The following is a 20519-nucleotide window of genomic DNA, read 5'->3' as shown; positions in this document are numbered from 1 at the left end:
GAAATTCTGACTTTTCTGTAGAGATTTGTTTTCTCCATGTTTGTCTTTTTTTTTTTTTTTTGACCAGTAAGGGGATCACAGCCACAGCCCTCGGCATGGCGTGGTCTGCACCACGCTCAGCCAGTGAGTGCACCGGCCATCCCTATATAGGATCTGAACCCATGGCCTCGGCGCTACCAGCACCGCCGCACTCTCCTGAGTGAGCCACGGGGCCAGCACCCCCCCTTTTTTTTAAGAAATATTCTCACAATTGCTTTCAAATTATACTTTATCATAAGTTATACTCAGAGGGAATAGCTCCAGTGACCTTAGCAGTATGAGGGGACTTTTAAAAGTTCATGGAAAAATGGAATTAAAGGATGAAAATATAAACTTTATTTCTCAACATAAGCTCTGTCAAGTTTAAGACACTTTTGTCAGGAATAATACCAGCCATTTTGTCCATTCCTAAAGAGCTGGGAATTTAACCATTTCATTGTAGTCTTTTTTACATTATTAACTGAAGAAAAATGGTGCCCTATAAAGATTTTTTTTTTAAGATTAGGAAATAAAAAGTCAGAAGGAGCAAACAGGACTGTAAGGTGGAGGCAAAAAGTGCTCTTCTTGCTTGATGAGAGGAATGAGCAGAAGCATTGTTGTGTTGGAGAAGGACTCTCTGGTGAAGCTTTCCTGGGTGTTTTTCTGCTAAAGCTTTAGCTAACTTTCTCAAAAAACTCTCATAATCAGATGTTATTGTTCTTTGGCTCTCTCAAAAATCAACAAGCAAAATGCCTTGAGCATCCCAAGAAACTGTTGCTATGACCTTTGCTCTTGCCTGGTTAGCTTTTGCTTTGCCTGGAGCACTTGCACCTCACGGTAGCCATTGCTTTGATTGTGCTTTGTCTTCAGAATGGTGTACTGATAAAGCCATGTTTCATCTCCTGTTGCAAGTCTTTGAAGAAATGCCTCAGAATCTTGATCCCACTTGTTTAAAATTTCCATTGAAAGTTTTGCTGTTGACTGTAGCTGATCTGGGTACAACAGTTTTGGCACCCATTGAATGGAAGGTTTGGTCAACTTTAATTTTTCAGTCAGAGTTGTGCAAGCTGAACCAGTTGAAGAGTCTGTGGTGTTGGCTATTGTTTCTGCTGTTAGTTGTTGGTCCTCTTCAATTAGGGCATGAACAAGATTAATTTATTCCTTGCAGTTTGATGTGGATGGTCTGCTTCTGTGGGCTTCATCTTCAACATCTTCTCATCCCTTCTTAAAACAAGTTATTTGTAAACTGCTGATTTCTTTGAGTCATTGTCCTCCTAAACTTCTTGGAAAGCATCAATGATTTCACTGTTTTTCCACTGAATCTCCACCATCAGTTCGATGTTTGTTCTTCAATTTCAGCAGAATTCATGTTGCTCTAATAGGGGCTCTTTTCAAACTGATGTCTTATCCTTCTTAGTGCCTCAAACTAGATCCTGTTCAGACATGTTATAAAAAGTTAGTACCAGTTTATTTTGATGCAAAAAAATTTGTGATCCATGCATAGTTTTTTCATAAAACATTTTCCATTAGCTTTTTTAGATCCCTCATACTTCTCAGTGTGGCTCCTCAGAATTACCTTTACCGTGGATGGTTGATATCCTAAGTTTAAGATAAATCTGAAGGAAAACAAACCATGAAACTTTGAAGGGAAGGGCATTGAAGTGGTAGAGAAGGAAAATTAAGTGTTCTAAATTTGGCTTCTAGTAATATTTTGATTAATTTCTTCACCTTCATTTTTGCATTTGTTGCCAGCTGTCTGCATTATGAGATTGTTCTTTAGATCAGTATTTAAGGGCTCAAAAGAACATCAATCTTGGATGCTCTAAAATCTAAAATTGGATGCTTGGTTGTAACTTCCTTCTAGCATCAGAAAAGGAGCAAAGAAAAAATCATCTAACAACTTTTTGTTAGTGTTATTTGTAATGCATTGAGAGTTCTTTCATTGACCATATACCATATTTCATTGATTCTAAGAGTCATTTCCCAATTTTATTCACTAAAATTTGGGTGTATCTTACAATCAGGTATCATTATAGTTACAGTTATATCATGTTATAGTTTAATTGACAACTTTTTTTTTCTTTCAAGGTGGTATATAAAATATCAGCAATAATATCAATTGTCTCAGCTTTGAAGAAAAACAGTATATATCTCTATTAGTATTCAAAATAATAACAACTGTGTTTTCCTGTACTTGTTACTCAGTAACAATCATCAACACAGAAGACAGACATCTGTGTCCCCATGTGTGGGAATTTCTCCCAACTAGCAAGCAAGCAAGCAGTTCTCCAGCAGATCGCAGCTCGGTGTCCTTTAATTCGATTAAATTTTTACACTGGAGATAGTGTCAGATCCCACATTGGGACTCAGTTCCTCAAGACAGCCCCCCACTTCACATGCCACTTGCAAGTCCAGGCCTCTGGAACTTCTGACCAACCAGCTATAAATCAGGCTTCTGGGTTTGGATCCCCAAACCAGCCAGCCACCAAAAAAAAAAAAAAAATTTGCTTACAAATTAGGCTTCCCACAACGGCCACTGGGTTTGAATAGTTTTCTTCAGTGGCTCACAGAATTCAGGAAAATTCATACTTAAGTTTACTTGTTTATTATAAAGGATATTAAGAAGTATACAGATGAAGAGATGTATAGAGAGATATATGGGGGATGGGGCACAGAGGTTCCATGCCCTCCCCAGGCATGCCATCCTCCAGGACCCTCCACGTGTTCAGCTAACCCAGAACCCTGTACTATTGGAAGTACAAGCTTTATATTGTAGGCATCCAGAACTACTCAACCTAGAGCTATTTCAAGAGGAGCAAACACCCTAACACATATCAGTCATTCTGGTTCTAGCTTGGAAGTGATTATCAAAATGCAGTCTGTCTGATTCCCTTGGCACTTTCTTTAAAGGACTAAATGTATTTTATTTTTTCATTTTGGTTGGGGAACATTTGCTGTTGATTAAAATTTCCCCTCTTATGGCTTAATGGAGTTGCTAGAACATATTTTGCCCTGAAAGTATCAGGAGAAAAAACAAAGCAAAAACTTTTGTGAGGAGCACCTGTCAAACATCTGAAATAGAATTTGATTCTGTAGTCCCAGTGGTCTTTAGACCCTGATAATTCTACCCATGTTGCTAAAAGGCACCAAGGTGCCATTTTTAGGCCTTGGGGCTAAGTACTGAGCATAGGTAATAGAAAGATTTTAGAGAGGGAAGAAGCAGCAGGGGAGAAGAATTTAGAGAACACACTGTGGTGCTAAAGAGGATCTCTAGAAGTTGTCAGTGGGCAGTTGTATACCAGATGTCCAACTACATTATTTTTGTTTAGAATAAATCCAGGCTGTATGTCCCTGTAAATTCTTAGTATAAGGGGGCTTTTCAGAACATTCCCTTAAGACAAGAATTCTGAGTATAACTTTGCTGGCCTCAGGCCTCTGAGAATAGATGTTAAGTTCTACATGTTGGCAAGTTCCCAGCATTTACTAATTAGGCTTTACTTAATTAGTAAATTCTCCCAGCAATTTCTCTTGGCCACTGTGTTCTTCACATTCTGCTCTAACCTGTTTTGTGTATGTAGTCTGCCTTTGGGCTCTGCTTAGGCATTTACAGCTTTTCTTTCTAAAGAAATCTTTAATAAATATTGCTTTGTATGTTTAGTAAATAATGTATTGATTATAAAAGCAATTTACACTCTAGTAAATATAAAGAAAAAAATGCTTTTCATTCTACCACCAAGTGAATCACTGTTAACATTTTAGCATGTATTAGTCTGGTCTTTTGGGTTTATGTATTTTGTGGGGGGATAAGGGAGAGAAAAGTGAAAATGTTATTTTTTTAAAATGTAAGTGCTCTCAAATTTGTTAGTGTGTGATGAGTAATTTTTAAAATAAACTCTTTTTTTCCCAGAACAATTTACATTTTAGAATCACAGAAAAGTTGCAAAGATAGTACAGAGATTCCCATATACCTTTCACTGTAACCGTGGTACATTTGTCAAAACTAAGAAATTAATACTGGTATAATACTATTAACTAAACTACAGACTATTTGAATTTCACCTGTTTTTCCATTAATGTCCTTTTTCTCTCTTTCTCCTTTTTTTGGTGGCTGGCTGGTACAAGGATTGAAACCTGGACCTTAGTGTTATCAGCACCATGCTCTAACCAACTGAGTCAGCTGGCCAGCCTAACGTCCTACCATATTAGAGAGAGAGAGAGAGAGAGAGTGTGTGTGTGTGTGTGTTTATATCATGAACATCAACCCAGTATACCATATTACTGTGTGTGTGTGTGTGCACGCTTAACTTTATATCATGAACATTTTTTTCTTTGTCATTAAACATTCTTTGAACAATGCTTATTAATGGCCCCATAAGAATTAATCACATGGGTAGATGTACTCTGATGTAAATATTTCTGCTTAACTTTCTGGGGTGGATATTTTGTAAGATTGGAGAGTGTTAGAAAACAGAGCAAACATTTGTATTAGTGGGATATTTGAATCAGGTGAGTTGTTAAATGCTAGCTTGTAATAGTAATTTTGAATGCATTGCTCTAACAGTTGAAAAGTTGAGTGTATGTTTAAGAGCATTTTAGACTGAGTTAAGTGCAGAAACTGATGAGCTGTTCATGAAACAATTTGTTTTGGGTGTTATTTAGAGTTGGTTGGCATTTGGCCTAGCTTATTTTGAGCAGGTTGTGTGTATGTGTGTATGTGTATACACATAGTCAATATTTAGGCTTTTAATATTAGTCTAGTAACTAACATGATATCCACCTGAATTTGGAAATATAGATTTATGGTAAATCCTACGTATACACCTGTATATTCAGTTTTGAAAAATAACCTTTTTATTTACTTTTGTTACCCATCATTAATGTTTATTTAGTTCTATGTTAAGGATATTATATAAAAATTAAACATGTCTAGGGATTTTCTTACTTGTCTTTTTAGTGTCTGTTGATGTTTATAGTTTGAATATAGTTATAATTTGTATATTTATTTAACATGAAGTTTGAAATTAGAGTGACTTACATTTAAATTGTTGTTGTTTTGAAGAGTAAAGCCATAAAGCCAAATGCTTTTTAAGAACTATTAGGTATATCATACTAAGGAAGATATTGTAAAATTCATACTTGGAGTTTTACCTCCTACTGTTGCTCAGTTTAGTAAAACCTCATTAACTAAAAACACAATGTTTTATTAGAAAAAATTGAACCGACTTTAAGTTATTCAAGGATTATAGTAAGAAGAATATGACATTTATTTGGGAAATAACAGTTTCTTTGAGTTTCATAGTACTTTTTAGTAAATGGGTATTGGGTTAAAGATTTTATATGATATATGGTTTTTCATAAGTTAAGTATTTATTATGCTAGAGTTCAGTCCCGGCTTGTTAGTAAACTTATAAACTAGAGTTTATTGTGAGAGTAAGCAATCATTTATTAATCTGACACGGTTGTAATAATTAATATAAAGAAATCATCACTGAGTTGAAGAATACAAACTTGGAATTCTGATGTATAGTGTTTACAGAAAATTGAATGCACTATCCTTATAAGGTCAAATATATTCATTCAAAGTTTCAGAGTTAATGATAAATGCTTTCTAGAGAATGCCTATACTATACTTTCTTACTGCTACCTTGAAATCACACCTCTTTTTTCTTTTCTTTTTTCTTTCTTTTTGTACTATGGTGCAATCTGAATTTTTAGTAGAAAAAGCTACATGATCCCTCATATAGTATGTTTATCCCTTTGGTATTGCCGAAGGAGAGTATTTGATTTCCTTGTACATACTTTTATATTGCAACGTAAAGCACTAAAGTAAGATTTTCTTTGGGAATTCTAAAGGCTGATAATATGCTTATCTCCTGTGATTGAAAGTGCTGGGATTGTTGCCCTTGGTACTGATTACATTGTTGAATTAGCTAAGGCAAAGTGACTTATCTGCTGGGTTTGCACATATCATAGGGCAGAAATTATGGGAACTCTGATTTAGTTGTGTAAATTTTATCACCAGTATCTCTGGCTATAAGTACATTCCAAGGTCAAGGGAAGACTCCAGGATTGAGTTATTACCAGCATTATTAAAGGTAGAGGTTGTATTTTATATTATCTTCCATTTTAGCTTTTTCCTATTTTATTTTTAGCAACTATTTTAGTAACATTTTCTTAGTATTTGCTAAGTACATACACAAAATTGTTTTATGTATACATATAAGAATCTATATACATATTCTTGTATTTCTGTTCCTAAAAACCAAAATGCATGATTGAGAGTGACTTTGACAGATTTAGTATGAAATATGGGGTTGAGGTGGGTGATGTTTCTAGGTCTGGAAGGGAGAGGGGAATCTGAGGTTCAGGTCATCATCATACAGTGACACTCACTGTAAGTTCAGATGCTGTAGCAGGGGAATGTTTGTGTTTATAGATGGATACTGTGATTTGAAGGTTAGACTTTGGGCATCACAGACAGTAAAACACTATTAATTTTATGCTTACCAATTTGTGGTGAAATTCTCATATGATCTAGATTTTCTGCCTCTATAGGAAAGTATTTTGGTAGGACATTAGTGATGTCTTTAAGATTGTAAGGGAAAATGTGAATTGCCCTCAGTTAGTGCAAATCGACTTTTCATGAAATGGCCACAGCACGTACCTTCCTACCTGTCTCTTGGTATTTTCCCATGCACACCCTACATTCCAACTCAAGAGAACTACTTGCTTCTCCTGAAGGAGGCCATATGTGTTTAGGCTTGTGTGCTTTTGCATACATCCTCCTTGATCTGGATTGCCCTGCCCTAGCTAACTCCCATCCATCTTTCAGGACTCAACTTAGGGATCAGCATTCCCAGGAAGTCTTTCTTGACACTTTTGTTGTTCTTTCTGCTATGAGTTAAATGTTCTGATAGCACCAGCACATGGGTCTGTGACTCTGCCATTTATTCATTTTTTGGCCTGTCTCCCTCACTAGACAGTAAGCTCCTTGGAATCAAAGAATGTGTCTTTTATCTTTATGGATAGAGAAATGAATAAGTTCATTTTTAAATTTTTTCCTTAATTTTGATAGTTTTTTACAAAATTTTGTTTACTAAGTAGCTTTATTAGCTTAATTCAAGCAACAATGTCTGATATAAATCATACTTTATTAATATTTTAGATATATTCACAGAAAAATGAAATGATGGCAGTTTAAGTATACTTAAGCATGTGTTTAATTTTCTTTCTTTCTTTTTTTTTTTTTTGGTGGCTGGCTGGTAACAGGAATCTAACCCTGGACTTTGGCATTATCAACACCACACTAACCAACTGAGCTAACTGGTCAGCCCTGATCTTTCTTGATCATCCTGGTTTTACTTGTCTCTTACAGAGAAAAGAGAAATGAGAGGAATCTGGCTTAAATTGCAGTACAAGGAATTTAGATTAGACATAGAGAGTTTCCAGGAAAGAAAGTACCAGATACTGAAGTGATTTGTAAGTAATGTAATTGATTTTTTCAAGACTTAAAAAAAGGGGAGGAGGGTGGAGGGTTATGATTTGCAAAGCAGTTCACCAACATTGCCCTTAGAATAAAAAACGTAAAGGAAGAAAACTCTGGGAATATGCAGATATAGCAATTTTTACAGATGCTTAAAAATGCTCAATATACCTTTGTAGTTTTATGTGTATGGTGCAGGTGTCCTTGCTTTTCACATAATGGCTCTGGATCAGGTAGCTGTAGAATGTACTGAGAATCTGAGAATCTCCCATTCTTAACTTTTTTTTTGTGGCTGGTAATTTTACTTTTTTTTTTTTAACTCCTTTCCTCAGAATAAGTAATAAAAAAAATCCTTGTAAATGTTAAGAATAAACAAAAACTAGTGTGTATAAATAAGAAGAGATCTACCTAATGATTTAAAAAAAAAAAAAACGGACACAAAGAACACGGTTTCTGAATGCCATCCTCTTGATTCTTTTAATGTAATTAAACATGGCAGTTAGCTGGGCCCAAAATTTAGAGTTATGTTGCTATGCTTCTAACTATAGGTATTCTGTCCTGTCTGTATTTGAACAGAACTGCTGTAGTATAATCCAGTTTTACCCTCAGTGCTAGTGAACCGAGAGAGCAAATATACCTTCTTAAACACCAAATTTATAATCACGCTTGTGAATAGAGTTCAGTGTTCTCTTTGCTTGACATTCTGCAAGAATCATATTGGAATAATTTAGGACAGCTTTACTAAATTTATTAATGTAACACTTGTTATAAGGATGGTGCTTAAGTTCTAGGCTTTCTGTGTTTACAGTGCAAAAGGCTTCTTTGTGATAGGATGAGACAGGATTTTACCTATAGTGGTAATATAATAATGCCTTGTTTTTTTAAGGCACTGGATACTTTTCTAAATTTCTTTATATTTAGAACTTATTTGGTTTTCACAGTAACTCTGTGAAGTAGGTGTCCTAATCTTATAAATGAGGAAATTTAGACACAGAGAGGTTGGTTGACTGCCAAAGACATACAATATTGTTTTATAATAAATTATTATTTCAATAGCTAACATTTGCTGATTGCTTACTGTATGCTTGGCACTGTTTTAAGCTTTTTACATGTGTAAGAGCTTGACTTTTGTAGTCAGTTCAGGATTTAAGTCTGGCCTTTCCTCTGATCAGCTGTCGACCTTGGGAAAGCTACCTAACCTTTTAAAGCCTCTTGTTTTAAAACAAGGAAATAATGGTAGTATCCACCTCACAGATTGTTTGGATTAAATTAGATAATCCAAATGACTCTGTCTGGCATACAGTAGGGCTTTAAAATTTGTTTATTATAGAAAAATAGGGTGGTAGTAGACAACATTTAGTGTAATTTTTAGCCTCTTGATAATTTTCTTGGTAAAATCATTGTATTCCCTTTAAGAAAGCATCATAGTTGATGTTGTTATGCATATCTATTTTATAGAAAAACATCCATGTTACAACAATAAGATTTCAGCTCCATATAGTGGCTTTACCCACCTCTTCCCTCTTACTACCTCCTGATTAGCTTTTGGTTCTTAGTTTTCTAATAGTGGGGAGAAACCAAAGGGTGTTAAGAAGTCAAGGAGAGCATCTGAGGCATCCACATTGGAAAATCAAAGGCAGGACACCTACAGTTCATTGGGTTGTGTTCATTCCCAGGAGTACTTTGGTATGTCAGTTCTTTGGAACTCAGAATGTGTTTTCTTATAGAAAGTATCCTTTTAAATGAGGCACAGAAAGTCTTTTAATCCCTGAAACAACTGACATGCTGGCTATTTGTACTGAAAAACAGTAAAAGCAAGCAAAAGCTCTGCAATACTTTGGCAGTGCTAATAATCAAAATAATTGAACAATAAAACTGAATAAATATTGATCCTCAAAAGGAGGTCAGAATAATAAATTTCCAGAGATTCAAATGAGGGCTGTTTAATATTTTGAAGAGCTTTATAAGTTGGTTCACTGATTCTTTTTTTTTTTTTTTTTGTCTTTTTCGTGACCGGTACTCAGCCAGTGAGTGCACCAGCCTTTCCTATACAGGATCCGAACCCGTGGCGGGAGCGTCACTGCACTCCCAGCGCCGCACTCTCCCAAGTGCGCCACAGGCTTGGCCCGGTTCACTGATTCTTTTAACTTACTACTTTTCTAGATATTGAACTACAGGTGGATCACTCTCATTTCTCTTAGTATTATTTATTATCATTAACCTCATTTCAGTGTGGGTATTGGAGATTACTTAGAAGTAGAATGAAGAAAGTGAGGAAGAGAGTTTTCCTTAGTTAATTGGCTAAAATCTCTTAGAAAAGAGAGATGGACAAAGAGAATATATATTCACACAAGAGAAATGGTTTGTGGTAGAATTAACTCAGCCCTGGGCTGTTTTACAGGCCAGAGACAAAACATGATGTGTGTTTGAAATCCTGGAGAAAAGAAGCGAGTGGTAAAGGAGAGGCACTGAGTTTGCCACCCACCTTAAAGTGAGGTGTAGCAGCATCTCACAAGGGGCATAAGCAAATACACGGCATGCTAATTTTATGTATAGGGCATTTGAAGTGCAGAGTTGAAATTGTTGATTGTATGCAGGTACATGGTTTTGGAAGAGTTTATTTTGGGTGTCAATAATATTTGTTAACTCAAGTTAATATTTAGATTAAAGTGAGACTATTCCCTTAACCCTTAACACAATGTCTATATAGGGTAGGTTCAGTAAATATTAGTGACCCTTTTTGAGTGAATTTGATTTTTTTCTGCATTGTGAATAAATTGATCAGTTTTCCAAAAATGTCTTGTGAAATCTCTTATAACTCTAGACTGTAATTTATCACTATAATCTTACTGTCCTGTGACTCAGTGGCATGCTTGTTCATACTGTATGTTTTCTAATTGACTTACTTCTTTGGTTCTGGGGGGAACAGTTTGTGGAAAAGGAAGATACAGAGGGTGGATTCTAAAGAGGGTCAGTTCTCCAGGTTAGGAAAAGTCATTGGAGGTGGAGAATTAGTCTGCCACTGGCTAAAATGGCTTTTTACAGCTGTGAAGGAGCCTTGGAGGTGGTTTAGCCTAACTAATCCTTCATTTTACAGCTGAGGAGATTATAGAGAAATGGGTTGTCTGGTGTCAGCTGTAGCAGAGAAGCCAGAAACATCATAGAACTTAACCTATTGCATTTTTACTTCTTTTGAAAGGAAGTAGTAACATGTACATATCATACTAATTTTAAAAATTGATCTTGTATATTAATCAATTTGTTAGAATTTTGAGTTTGTTTAAATACATTAAGTGAACTAACAGTTGCAGAAGTCTCATAAGGAATATTATTACTTTAAACAAAATAAGAAATTCTCAACTTTTTTCTATTTCTAGGTTAAGTCAGCAAATGAAGAAAATATGGTATTTTGAAGTATGATTAAACTCCTGATGCTGCAGCAGAAGCTAAGAATATTAATGGCCAGATCTAGGTAAGTTGGAGTTTACCTTTTAAAAAAATCACTACGCTCACAAATTATATTTTTAATTTTTATTTATTTATTTGTTTTTTGGTGCTTGCCAGTATAGGGATCCAAACCCTTGACCTTGGTGTGATAACACCGTGATCTAACCAACTGAGCTAACTGGCCAGCTCTTAAATTATATTTTTTAAACTAGAGAATTTGATAATGTTTTATTGAATGCAACCATTTTGCCTCCTGATTTGCTGACATCCCCCACCCTCAAAGAATAAGGACAAATGGCTTTAATTGAACTAAGACAGTGTTTACTAATATAAAATATTCAGGAAACTTTTTGCAATATGAGAATACTTCAAAAAGTTCTAGAAACAGTTGTATTATCTTTTAATTCTATTTTTCCATGAACTTTATGACATACCCTTGTATTGATCTTCCCAATCAGAAGCTACCTTTTTTTCTTGAATGTAATCTTTACTTTGGTATGTTGCTTTCTTGAGGGAACATAATAAGACCATTTGTATTTTTGCTGAGTTATGAACTTGGAGGAGTGTATGCTGATGAGATCACATGGTTGCTCATCAAGTGTTTACAATAATGATAATGCGTCTTATTAGGTCTCATGTAACTCAGATGTGGCCTCCAAATATTAATCTGGTGGTCATAAATGCAGAATATCCAGTATCTAGCCTGTATTCCTGCCTAGGAGTTCGTGGTTCAGGAGGAGGAGAGAGAGATGTGATGAAAACTCCACACTAAAAAGTATCCTGCCACGAGTTGGAAGATTCACCACAACTGCCCATATTCCAACTGTTTCAGTCCCTCACTCATACTAAACCTATTCTTTAACCTTATTTAAGCCTATTCTTTAACCTTATTGAGGTTTTTGCTTCCATTTTCTCTTATTTTGTTAGCCCTCCTCTTTCTGTACTTCTTTCCTACCAGATCTGATGATCCATCACTACAAACCCCTGTATTGCCAGCATCCTTTAATTTCCTTGCCTTCTACACTGTGATCCTGGGTCAGGTGAACTGTTTACCCTTTGGACTGCTGAGTGTAGCTAGCAAAACAGCATAATCTTGCTCTGCAGCCTCTGCTGAGCTTTCATCATAGCCTGCTACCTTTAATAATCCTGCTACGTGTTCTTGGGTAGCTCCTTGGCTACTAATCCTACCATCTCCTCAAGGAGATGAGCCATAAAGGGTTGATTCCATAATTAGTTCTTAAAATAACTATAAATATTTAAATAGTATTATATATGAGGCCTTAAACTGGTTTTAGATAATTTTAGAATAGGCAGATCTTTGCAAATTCAGCTGGAAATCTGAGATTTTTGTGATGTCTCACAGAATTTATTCTTGTTGTCACCGAGCAAAATTGCCCATTTGTGTGAAATCTAGCTTCAGCAATATACCTTGTTGGGCTTAATTTTATGCATCAAAATAATGCTTGTGTTAGATGATTTCTACAGTCTTCCTCTGTTTTATGACTTGTATATCCTATATCTAATACTTTTTTCCAAATTATTTTTCATGTAGTGCTCACATGGTCTTCTGAAGAAGCCATGGGTAGCTGTTGTAGCTGTCCAGATAAAGACACTGTCCCAGACAACCATCGGAACAAGTTTAAGGTCAGTGAAACTGGTTGAGTTATGTACCTCAGTGCCTACTTGGATGCTCTTCTTTTACTTCACTCAGCATATCTTACCTCCTGACTTTTATCATCAGACCCTTTTAGTTCCCTTTTTTCCCACTCTGCCTTTTCTTGTTTTAATAAATGATGACATTTTCTTAATGACAGTATGGAATTCTCTTTTACTTTTTCTTGGTCTTCTGCATCCAGTTAGCCAGACAGTTCTGGTAATAATTTCTTTGAAACGTTATTTTATAAATGTGTTTTCAATCTTATCACTGCCTTACAGCCATTATTTTCATACGTGCCTGGATGATTTCTTAACTCAACTATACCTCCAGTCACCTTGTGATCCATCCTGTAGTCGCCATCAAATTAATCTTCCTCTCATCATTCACTACCTGTTTGCTAAAACTTCTGTGGTGTTCTATTATCTATAGGCTAGCTAAATGCTCTCATAACCATTTAGTTTCTCCCGTAATCTGACCTTAGTCTGCTATAAATCATGACCTCTGGATCACACAAACTTAGGTGGAAGTCACAACACTGTTACTTCCTAGCTTTGCCACCTTGGGCAGGTTATACTACTACTAAGTCTTAATTCTGTTTTTGTACAAAGGAGGCCTGCAGTCTGGATTGTTATGAGGGTTAAATGAAAAAAGTACATGTAAAGCACTTTGCTCAGTCCCAGGGGAATAGTAACTTCCCTGTAAATGTTATCTACTATTCTAAGTCTTTGGACATTTTCTGAAGCCCAGCAGTGCAAGACCTTTCCTTACTTGAACTCCATGCCAATCTTATTTTCTTTTTTCTCCTTTACTATTGCATCTTCATGATGTGTCCTACATCTCTTGACCCACCAGATTTCCCCTCTTATTTGATTTCCTTTCTAAATTTAATTATACCCAGTATCTAGCTAAAGTCACTCCTCCTCTTATGTGAAGGTTTCTCCAAGCACCTTAGGCCACAGTTCCTGACTTTTGTAACCTCTATTGCATTCATTTGTCAGTTAATCATACCTAGTTTTGTGGTGTTGACTTTGTGTTTGTATATCTTGTCTCCCCAGTGGGAATGTAAATTACTTACAGATATGAACTGGGTATTATACTGCTATTATACTATTATCCATGCCCTGCACACACATTGTTTGATGAATGAACTAACAAAACAGCATATAACTGAACCAGTTAGCCACAGTGCATTTTCCTGATGATTGGTGAATATTTATATGACTGTCACCTTTTTTTTTTTTAGGTCATTAATGTCGATGATGATGGGAATGAGTTAGGTTCTGGCATAATGGAACTTACAGACACAGAACTGATTTTATATACCCGCAAACGTGACTCTGTAAAATGGCACTACCTCTGCCTGCGACGCTATGGCTATGACTCAAATCTCTTTTCTTTTGAAAGTGGTCGAAGGTGTCAAACTGGACAAGGTAGGTAGAACCTTTGTTTTCTCCAAATATTATCATATTTGAAATATTGTTCTTTCAGTTATTCTATATATAGTGTTTAAATTAATATTTTACTTTTCCCCAAAAGAAAAAAATTCCCAAAATAAGTAGGTTGTTAAGATATAGTAAACTATGTATTCATTTATCAAGTATTTATTAAGCACATTTTTTATGTCAGAAATTTTGACTCATGTTAACTTTAAGATTTTCAGTAAGTGATTAGTCCTGCTGAATTGACCAGGTGTCTTTATTATTATAATTTGTGGGTAAGGAACCTGAACGTCGGAGTCAAACAGAACATAGTTTGATTTTTTTTTCTTTGCTACCTTGAATGGCCTTGGCAAGTTACATGACCTCATTTAAACTTCAGATTTCTTCTCTATAAAAGGGGGATGGCTAACACCTATCTTACAGAATTATTGTAGTAATTAAACAAGATAACGATTGTAAAACACCCAGCAGTGGGCCTGTTAAATGATAAATGATCACTTTAGTAGTGGTGAATTGGGCTCCCTCTGCTGTTAAAAAGCAGGCTAGAGTAAGTGTGTAAATCTTGTTTTTATTTGCTTTGTTTGGGGCCATCTCTCTTAGACAAATAAAAATTATTCTGTGAACTTTTCAGTTTATGTTTTGAAACAGGGAAGGTCATTAATTTATCAGACATTTATTTAAAAGGCCTTTCTTGCTATTGGTGTACAGAATGATTACTTTGAAATTTTGTTCTTTGACAGGCGTTCCGGTAGCTTTCTTAAAGGCATGTTAATCATTTTTCTCTTTTCGTTTACATTTGTAGGTATCTTTGCCTTTAAGTGTGCCCGTGCAGAAGAATTATTTAACATGTTACAAGAGATTATGCAAAATAATAGTATAAATGTGGTGGAAGAGCCAGTTGTAGAAAGGAATAATCATCAGACAGAATTGGAAGTCCCTAGAACACCTAGAACACCTACAAGTAAGTACCCATTTTCCCTCTCATAGTTTGAATAACAGACATTTACAAGCTACAGATAATGGATATTTAACCTATAACATACTAGAAATCACCATTGGTTAACATAAGTATAATGGCTGTCTATTATAAAAAACTGTTAGCTATAGTTACAAACATTTTAAATATTATGTATTTATTTATTTATTTATTTATTTAGGCAGCTGGCTAGTGTGGGGATGTAAACCCTTGACCTTGGTGTTATAATATTCCCTATTGTCTAAAATAGGGGAGGTGCTGTTTGTGCGCTTATTTCTGCTGTGTCTTGGTAGAAACACCTTCCTTAATCCTCTCAGTGCAGATTAGATTCTCATTTATTTTTATTCTCTCTGCCATATCCCCCTATTCTGCCTTTCTCCTTAAATCAATTAACAAAAACTCAGCTCCAGGGTTTGCTGCTCAGAACTTACCGAATGGATATCCCCGATATCCCTCATTTGGAGATGCTTCATCCCATCCTTCCAGCAGACATCCTTCCGTGGGAAGTGCTCGCCTGCCTTCAGTAGGTGAAGAATCTACACATCCTTTGCTTGTGGCTGAGGAACAAGTAAGCAAGTGCTATTGTATACCAGTGATAATGATTGTGTGGAGTTAAAGTGTTATGTGCTAACACCTGAAGATTTTATTCAATTTGAATTTTGTATTCAATTTGAGATTGTAAATTACTTTTTCAGAGGAAATAGCATATTTATTGGCATATGCTCAAGTATATGCAGGTTTTCAGGGAAACTTAGCATTACAGTAGTTTGTGGATTCTCAGGAGAGTGTATCTGTAGATTAAGAAAGATGTAACTAATGGTTAATTCCCATTATAACACCTTCAAATGGATTAAGAATTTATGCTGCTTTTCATATGTCTTTATAGTTAGTGAACTACTAGTAGGAAGGTAGATTTTGTTGTTTATGTTGTTAATGGAGCTGTTGAGTGTTCTTGACTGTTCTACTTTTATTTGTGTATTTGTGGAATAAAAATATCTGGTTGAATATTATCTCTCTATTAGTTATAGGTTTCTTTTGTAAACTATGTGTTATTTATCATTAAGAGGTTTTTAGTGTTTTTAAAATCAATTTTTTGTGGCAGTGGTGTTATTTTTGTTTGTTTTGTTTTGGGTTTTTTTCTGGTGGCTGGCCTGTATGGGGATCTGAACCTGGGATCTTGGTGTTACCAGCACCATGCTCTCCCAAGTCAGCTAAGTGCCCTCTTTGTGGTCTTTACATGGTAAATGTGTTCTTACATTATTTGCTGTAATTACCTTTTTCCCGGTTTTGCATATTATGTTTGAATCTTTAAAGTTTTATATATAGACTTCCAAACATTTCCATATTTTTCTCCCCAAAATAACATTGAGATTTTTAAAGTAGTTATAATTTCTTATTAGGTGGTAATTATTTTATATCCATGCCTTTTACAGAGCTCTTATTACATCTAGTAGGGTTTATCTCTTTATACAGTCAGATCATTAGCAAATAATGATAAATTTCTCTTTTCTTTTCAATATTTGTTATTTCTTATTTCTGAATCATGTTTCAATGCGTTGATAAGAGGTTCTAGAACAGACATCAAAATGATAATCCCTATTTTGTTTCTGATTTTTTTTTTTACAAAATACTTCACATGTTTCATCATCAAGTATAATGCTACATGTTAATTTAAAGTAGTTACTTTTTAAAATCAAATTAAGAAGACATTTCCATATTTATCCCTTTCTCCCCATCTTTTTATTAGTAAAAAATAGGAGGTGTAAAAGTTTTGAATTAAGAGTACATTTAGGGCTGGCCCGTGGCTCACTCGGGAGAGTGCAGTGCTGATAACACCAAGGCCATGGCATGGGTTCGGGTCCCATATAGGGATGGCCAGTTAGCTCACTGGCTGAGCATGGTGCTGACAACACCAAGCCAAGTGTTAAGATCCCCTTACTGGTCATGTTTAAAAAAAAAAAAAAAAGTACATTTAGAGAGAGCATTAATCAATAAAATTAACTGATGTAGTCAGGCTTTTTTTGTTTTATTTTGTTTTTTAAGTAAGTTATTGATTGAATTTCTGTTTTGTTTTTAGGTACATACGTATGTCAACACTACAGGTGTGCAAGAAGAGCGGAAAAACCACACAAGTGTGCATGTCCCATTGGAAGCAAGGGTTTCTAATGCTGAAAGCAACACACCAAAAGAAGAACCAAGTAGTATTGAGGACAGAGACCCTCAGATTCTTCTTGAACCTGAGGGGGTCAAATTTGTTTTAGGACCAACTCCTGTTCAAAAGCAATTAATGGAAAAAGAGAAACTGGAGCAACTTGGAAGAGAAATTAGTGGAATTGTTGCAAATAGCACAGAATGGGACACTGGCTATGATAGTGATGAACGAAGAGATGCACCCTGTGTTCACAAACTGGTGTATGAAAATATAAATGGGCTATCTATTCCTAGTGCCTCAGGGGTCAGGAGAGGTCGTCTCACATCCACCAGTACCTCAGATACCCAGAATATCAACAATTCAGCTCAGAGAAGAACTGCATTATTAAACTATGAAAATTTACCATCTTTGCCTCCTGTTTGGGAAGCTCGCAAACTAAGTAGGGATGAAGATGACAATTTAGGACCAAAGACCCCATCTCTAAATGGCTACCATAATAATCTAGATCCAATGCATAACTATGTAAATACAGAGAATGTAACAGTGCCGGCAAGTGCTCACAAAATAGAATATTCAAGGCGTCGGGACTGTACACCGACAGTCTTCAACTTTGATATCAGACGCCCAAGTTTAGAACACAGGCAGCTCAATTACATACAGGTTGACTTGGAAGGTGGCAGTGACTCTGACAACCCTCAGACTCCAAAAACGCCTACCACTCCCCTTCCGCAAACCCCTACCAGGCGCACAGAGCTGTATGCTGTGATAGACATTGAGAGAACTGCTGCTATGTCAAATTTGCAGAAAGCACTGCCACGAGATGATGGTACATCTAGGAAAACTAGACATAATAGTACTGATCTGCCCATGTGAGCCTGGAAAGCATTATGTTGTTTGCACCTTTGTGAAGTTTTTAAAAATGAAGATGCAAGTGCTTCATTTTCATTTCTAAACACTAACTCCTTTTATAGACTGGTAAAAAAATTTTTTTCTGAATATTTCATGTGCATCTTTAACTAAAGGGAATTAATGTAGAGCAGATACTCCTTAAAGAACACTAATTTCATTATATACTACTCATTATTGTACAGCAGCATTCCCATTTTCACAGTGCCTATTTAAAATGAGAGTTGAAGTGAATGACATGCTGGTTGATTTTTATCAATATTCTGGACTTACGCATATCTTTCATGTCTAAATCATGGTTGGGATTTAAAAGTTTTTATAAAACCTCTCTTGATGATGTGCATTGCTAGCAGATAACTCTAGGCTTTGAAAGTAATATTTGTAGATTCACTGTTCATGGTATGTGGCCTCCAGCATGTAACATGAGGAATCCTTTATTTCATTAATTAAAGGCGTTTTGACTTGAGCCAAAATATATGTAAAGGAAACAGAAGTACCACACCTCTTTTTATACCAGTCAGCTCCTTTGTCTTCTTTGTTACTAGAAAGAGCCCTGTATCCATGAATATGGTTTGCTGTTGGTGTGCCGAAAGACAGGAAGGAGATAAGATTTTCTGTTTACTCATCTCATGATGTCATTTGAAGGCCATGTCCAGATATCTTACTAAGAATTATAATAGGCTCAAGTATCAGTCTCAGGTCACTTTACCCAAAAACATTTGAAAATCTGAATCATTGTCTCTTGGAAGTTTCTCTCTTATAGATACTGACAACAAATTGTTTTCTGGAGGCATTTGTGCCGTTAGGTTTTCATTTACCTTCAGTTTTTTCCTTTGGTGTTTGGGATGTCTTATTTTGTTGCTTAATGTCTTTTTCAATTTAAAATGTTGTAGTTTGTATATAGTTTTGAAATTGGATTATGTGTTCATTGTTGTTTAGTTTGCATTTTTGTCAAATTATGGTTTTGAAGGTTCATTTGGAACTTACTGTTATTCTATAACAGGGTTGCCCTTGTCCAGTATTTATTTATATGCTGTTTACTTTTCAAGTTGATAAAAACATTCTCTCAAATTTTAAATTTCACTGTGTCCATAGGTGATCGCTTAGCAGCTGAGAATAAAAAGGAAGATACTTTTAACATGCAGGTTCCTAAAGGTACTGTGTTTTCTCTGTGGGCACTCCCCCCAGCACTTTAGCAGTGATTCCCTCAGCTACACGGCTGCAGTTGTACTCTGCCGACTCTAGTGTTCCTAGAGTCAGCTCTGCTGAACTTTCACTTGTAGCTGGATCTTTGATTATTCATGTTAATGTTGTTGCCAGCGTAGCAGGTACAGTGCAAGTCTTGTAGCAATGAGATTGTGTCATAATATAGGGTTTAAAATGAATTGAAGTTTATATAAACTGATGAGAGTCCATATGTCAATCTCTTGGAAAATCAAGAATGTTACAATTCCTCAAACACTAGAGAATATGAGAGGGTAGAGTGGAAAGAAGGTTAGGTAACCTTGCAAAATATTTTACTGATTTCTCTAAGTATGAGGAAGTTTGAGATTATGATCTGGATCTACCAGATATAACTAAGGTTAACTTAGCATGAAAATGTTTTAGTCATATAGCATCCAACCTATTCAATAAATAACCTAATCATAGGACAATGAATGGATTAGCAGAACAACAGAGTGGGATCATTATAAAGAAAATAAATTATTAAAGGTGTCTTTATCATTTTCAGTGCCGTTGGCTTATATGCATAGCAGAATTCTGCCCCCGCCCTTTTGTTTCTGTAAACTTGGTGCTTATTAAAGTATTCACTGTTTTCTTAAAAAGAGCAGTGGTATACGCATGCAGTGTCCCTGATGCAGTTTCCATTTTTAATGTATTGTTCCATTGATCCTTTCTTCTGAGTAGATTGCTAATTGTGCCAAATTTATGTAATGGTTTTTGTAATGTGGACTAAGAATTATGATGGAACCATTGCACATGGTTTTCTCTGAAACAAGCCATCAAGGCAGACCATTAATCTCCAAATGAAAGGGCTGATCTATTTATTCATTTTGGAGGTTGGATACTTTATTCTTTCTTTCCCTCATCCTTTCATTTTCTTCCTCCAGATTCTAATTAGTTTTTATATTTTTTAGATAACTGCAATATAATCATTACAGTTTATGCTTTAAATACTATGTGCTTTAAAAATGAAAATGGGACCAATTTGTCTGCTAAAAATTTGATTTTAGGTACTATAAGAATATTAGGAAGATATATACAACTGATGTTAATTTCTAAATGTCTCTTAGAAATCACCTGTGTTCCTATTTAATAAAAAGTAATTTAGAATACTACTTGTCCTTTGCAGTAGTCTAGTAATGAGCATTAAGCTCTGTCCTGGAAGAACGTACTTGTTGCTAGGTGCATTTTAGAATGAAATATTATATTGATATATA

At 35.4% G+C, this 20519-nt stretch overlaps 1 protein-coding gene across 8 annotated transcripts in view; it reads left to right on the top strand.

Annotated features, from left to right (window-relative positions):
- The window catches only part of FRS2 (fibroblast growth factor receptor substrate 2), a 91966-nt gene extending 73032 nt beyond the window's left edge, over window positions 1–18934 (top strand). For 3 of the 8 annotated variants that reach the window (XM_063075279.1, XM_063075276.1, XM_063075278.1), the window contains 7 exons: window positions 7394–7497; window positions 10879–10973; window positions 12501–12592; window positions 13849–14035; window positions 14847–15005; window positions 15425–15588; window positions 17098–18934. In XM_063075279.1, the coding sequence (XP_062931349.1) occupies window positions 12527–12592; window positions 13849–14035; window positions 14847–15005; window positions 15425–15588; window positions 17098–18045 (1524 nt within the window). In that variant the 5' untranslated portion in view covers window positions 7394–7497; window positions 10879–10973; window positions 12501–12526 and the 3' untranslated portion in view covers window positions 18046–18934. The other 5 variants (XM_063075280.1, XM_063075277.1, XM_063075281.1 and 2 more) reach the window with 4 other exon arrangements.
- The last annotated feature ends 1585 nt before the right edge of the window (window positions 18935–20519 follow it).

This window comes from Cynocephalus volans, chromosome 12 (genome assembly GCF_027409185.1).
Source record: "Cynocephalus volans isolate mCynVol1 chromosome 12, mCynVol1.pri, whole genome shotgun sequence".
NCBI classification, from domain to species: domain Eukaryota; kingdom Metazoa; phylum Chordata; class Mammalia; order Dermoptera; family Cynocephalidae; genus Cynocephalus; species Cynocephalus volans.
Note: the sequence above shows the minus strand (reverse complement) of the source record. Positions and strands in the feature narration are given on the sequence as shown.